We start from the raw sequence: 4,832 nt of genomic DNA, 5'->3' as shown, positions 1-4,832 counted from the left end.
TGTCCAATAAATGACAAAGGCCACGGCTATAATAAAATTTACGTGACTTTAAGGTAAACTTTAGCCACATATAATTAAATTGTGTGTCTATAAGGATCCTATGGCCACGGTGATAGTGAAAATGCTTAACTACCAAAAAAATATTGAGTACCATATAGACACGGTTTTAGAGTTATGGCCATGGTTAATCATATTTTATATCCACTCAAAGTTTATGTAGCCATAGGGATACCTTTTTGTCTCGGCACCTGATGCCACATTTTTGGAGTGAAAAAAATCCATGACCAAAATCCTATGGACACGGTGATTAAGTGTGGCCAATGTGAAGATTTGTACTAGTGAAAGTTTCTAAGCCTAACCTTCTTGTTGTATTCCCTCGCCAATCTTAGTTGGTAATTCTCCATCCTTTGTAGCGCCGTTTCCCTTCTTTCTTCCAAATCATCGATCCTTTCTAGCATCATATCCGCTGTAAGGTTCTTCTCCCATGCTTCGGTCTTCGTGGTTGGCATGATGATTTCTGTTGGGATGACGGCTTCGGATCCATAGGTGAGGAGGAACAAAGATTCTCCTGTGGCGGACCTTCGGGTTGTTCGGTATGCCCACATCACGTTGTGTAATTTCTCACACCATCGACCCTTGTGCTCGTCCAACTGCTTCTTGAGAATAAGGGAAAGGGTATTGTTCGTGGCTTCTGCTTTTGAAGTTCGGTTCTCCAATCTTCTTCGTTTTTGAAGTCTTCGTCCTCATTAGCTCTTGTCATGATATCATCTTCATGAAAGGCATCAGTGATTTCTTCCCTACATCATCGTCAGTGATATCCTCCCCTACGACGTCTTCATGATTTGTAGCGAAGGATTCTTGAGGGAAGACCGAGGGCTCGTATACTCTTGTTATCTTGATTGCCTGAATGTTTTCATCTTTCAGCATGGATGATATATAGGCTAAAGCATCGGCATGCCTGAGTTCTTTTGTGCATAAATACCGAAATTTACTATTTGGTATTTGGGATGCCAGAGTCTGGACCAAGGCCATGTATGCTGAAAGAGTCTCGTCGTAGACATTATACTCTAGACCTATCCGTCATATAACCAGTTGTGAGTCACTTGTAAGGAGTACATCGGTTATTCTCATTTCTATTATCAAGCGAAGAGAATGCACTACAACTTCATATTCGACGATGTTATTGGTGTGCCCTTTGAATTCCAACCTTAATGCGTGCACGATCCTTTCTCCGGTAGGGGTGGTGATTATGATGCCTATGCCCGCACCTTACCTATTCTTCGATCCATCAACGAAAACCTCCCATCGTCGTTGGTTTGAGGGCTCGAGGATGTCAACTGGGTCTTTTCCTTCGTCTATTTCTGGTATGCCCCTTACTTCCTCATAGTTATCCATGGGTAGGTCTACGAGGAAATCCGCCAAGACTTATGATTTTTGGGAGTGTTGGATTTCATGGATAGTGTTGAACTGATCAAGGTGAGTGTTCCATTTTTCTATCCTTCCTACTTTCCCAGCGCTCTTGAGAACTGCTTCCAACGGTGCTTTGCATGGAACCCGAACATAATGAGTCAAAATAAGTCCATAGCTTTTGGGTAGCCCATACTAGCGCCAATATGAGCTTCTCGATTTTTGTATAGTTTCTTTCTGCCGTGTTGAGATATTTGATGACGTAATAAATAGGTTTCTCTATCTTTGTATTCGTCTTGACCAATACTGCGCTGACTGCATCTTCGGTTGCCGCTATGTAAAGGGCCAGTACTTCGTCGGAATTGGGCTTTTACAGGATTGGGATCGTGGATAGATATTCCTTGATCTTTTGAAAATCTTCTTCGCATTCAGCGGTCCATTCAAACTTGCTCCCTTTTTTGAGGATGTCGAAGAAATGTTTGCATTTGTCTGATGACCTGGCGATGAATCTTTCCAGAGTTGCTAAGGATCCGTTGAGCTTCTAAACTTCTTTCAAGTTCTTCGGGGACGGAATTTCTAAGATGGATTGGATCTTCGTAATATCTACTTCGATGCCCCTCTTTGTTACTAGATACCCAAGGAATTTCCCTGAGGTGACGCCGAACGTGCATTTTTCTGGGTTCACTTTCATGATGTGCTTCCTCATTGCTTCGAAGATGTCCCTCAGGTCTTGATGGTGATCCTTGCGTAAATTTCTTTTGACGAGCATATCGTCAACGTAGACTTCTAAGGTGTTCCCAATCCATGGTTTGAAAACAGTATCAACCATCCTCTGGTATGTTGCCCTTACATTTCGAAGTCCTAAGGGCATCCTTGTGTAACAATAGAGGTCGTGCGGGGTGTAGAATGTTGTATGTTGTTGATCTTCTTCTGCCAATGCCACTTGGTTGTAACCAGAATATCCATCCATGAATGATAATTCTTCGTATCCTTCGATAGCTTCTACCAATTGATCAATGCTTGGAGTGGGTAACTATCCTCCAGACATGCTTTATTGATGTTGGTGAAATCGATGCATATTCTGACTCCTCCATTCTTTTTCGGCACTATGACCATATTCGAGATCCACGTTGGATATTTGACTTCCTTGATGAATCCTGCTTCTAAGATCTTGCGGAGTTCTTTCTCAATAGCTTGGCGATACTCTGGTGCTACTTTTCCTACCTTCTGCCTGAAGGGAGGGGTGCCTGGCTTTATACAAAGCTCGTGACGAATTATCCCTGGATCGATCCCTGGCATGTCTCCTAATTTCCACGAAAATATATCTGCGTATTCCTTGAGCAACTTGATCAGCGATATCTCTCTCTTTTTGTCCATTAAGGTCCCTATCTTGATCATCTTCGGATTTTCTTTGGTCCCTATATTAATTGTTATTTGGTAGGCTCTTCATCCTCCTTTGCTGCCGAAGTACTTGCCTCAGCGTTTAGAATGATGCTCTCCTTTGTCAGACTCCTTCCAGAAATTTCTTCGAGATAAAGATCAATTTTCTTCTCCTTCGCATACTCTTTGTTTCGGGATTTTCGCTGCTTATCTTGTTCATTATTGAGTTGATTTTTTAAAGCCTGGCATTCCCGAACGGTGACCTGATCTCCCTTTATTTCCATTACCCCTTCGGGTGTCGGAAATCTAAGGTACTGGTGATAGGTCGCTGCCACTCCTTTGAGCTTGTGCACCCATATTCGGCCAATGATGGTGTTGTAGGGGGAAGGAGCGTCCACTACACTAAATCGAGTATCAACTTTCATTGGTTCTGCGTCTACTTGCAAAATAGTGTCTCCTAACGGCTTGGTAGGTGCCCCATTGAATTCGTAGATGGTATAATACGAAGACATCAGTTGTTCGTCGTTAATCTCCATTCGCTTGAATGTGTCGTAGAATAGAACGTTAATTGAACTCCCTCCATCAATGAGGATCTTCTTGATGTTGCATCCTTCCACTGGTAAGGTGAGGACCAAGGGGTCGTTGTGATATTCCATATCCTCCTCGATGTCTTCTGCGTCGAAGGTCATAGGCGCGTTCATCCATTGCTCGTGTTTGTCCACTTCCACCCCATCGATCTTGTATAATTCATAGTAGTCTTAAAATTGTTTCCTTAACCTTTTCCCTATCTGTGCTGTTAGTAAGGGTCTTGTAGCTTCGGAACATGAGATGGTGTTGAGTGTTCGATTTCCCTCTGGCAGTTGAACTTGATTGCTTCGTTTGGTCCTATTTTCGTTATCTGCCTTCTGTATGTACTGCCTGAGGTCGCCTGCGTCAATCAACCTTTGGATCATTATTTTGAGATTCTTGCATTTTTCGGTCTGGTGGCCGTTGAAACAGTGATATTCGCAATAATCTCTTGATTTCTCGGTCCTAGGAAGCTGTTTCCATTTGGACCAAGTCCATTCTAGACTAATAAGCACATAAGTGCTACATTTTATACCCATATTTATACTGGCTAGGACTCGATGTACTGAATAATAACATTGTTCTAGTGCTTTTGTAGAAAGTACAAGCGAATTCTATCATTCAAAAATAAACGGATAAAATAAGAAGTTATATGGTGTTTACGATGAAAATGATGAAATGTGGTTGGCCTGGTATTTCCATATATCAGCAATCACAATGATGAAACGTGGTTGGCCTGGTATTTCCATGTATCAGCAAACACAATGATGAAATGGGGTTGGCCTGGTATTGTCATGTATCAGCAACCACAATGATCAAATATGTTGACCTGGTATTTCTATATATCAGCAGCACTTATTATGCTGGCCTGGTATTTCTATATATCAGCAGCACTTATTATGCTGGCCTGATATTTCTATATATCAGCAGCACTTATTATGTTGGCCTGGTATCTCCATATATATCAGCATCATAGAATTATTTCACAGCCGAGGTCACAATGGGAAGACAAGTTTTAATTTGCTCTTCAATTAATGCATGGTGAGGCGAGTCGATCAACACACTAATGCCACCTAAGATTGGTCAAGAGTGACTTTATTATTGTTAGCATAAGAATGGAAGAATATCACCTCCATGACCACGTGCAAATGAAGTGCAAATGAAGAAAAAGGAAAGATGAACATATCTTTTCCTTATATAAGTTCTCTTGCTATATATATATAAAGAATCTGAAGGAATGTTTGAGACCAAATAACGTCATTTGTGCAAATACAGTTAAGGTGGGCCCAGCACATGAAAGAAAATATCATGTTTTTTAAATGAAATTAATAAATTTCCTTGGTGATTTCATATACTATGGAAAGTGGAGATTCGCTGATACTTTACAATGTTTCGTCATATTATGACACGCGGCAGAATATTATTGGGCGGATTTTATTTCATGACATGTAGAAGACTTCTATTGGGAGGCGATGTGG

The 4,832-nt window shown here is 41.3% G+C and overlaps 1 protein-coding gene across 1 annotated transcript; it reads right to left on the bottom strand.

The window, feature by feature from the left end:
- Positions 1-2,837: 2,837 nt before the first annotated feature.
- Positions 2,838-3,476, bottom strand: LOC113337367. The gene has a single exon (XM_026583066.1). It carries the CDS (start codon positions 3,474-3,476, stop codon positions 2,838-2,840), a length of 639 nt encoding a protein of 212 aa, XP_026438851.1.
- Between the last annotated feature and the right edge of the window lie 1,356 nt (positions 3,477-4,832).

The sequence above is a fragment of the Papaver somniferum genome, unplaced genomic scaffold, assembly GCF_003573695.1.
Source record: "Papaver somniferum cultivar HN1 unplaced genomic scaffold, ASM357369v1 unplaced-scaffold_16, whole genome shotgun sequence".
Lineage (NCBI taxonomy): Eukaryota > Viridiplantae > Streptophyta > Magnoliopsida > Ranunculales > Papaveraceae > Papaver > Papaver somniferum.
This window is presented reverse-complemented; position numbering and strand designations above follow the sequence as displayed.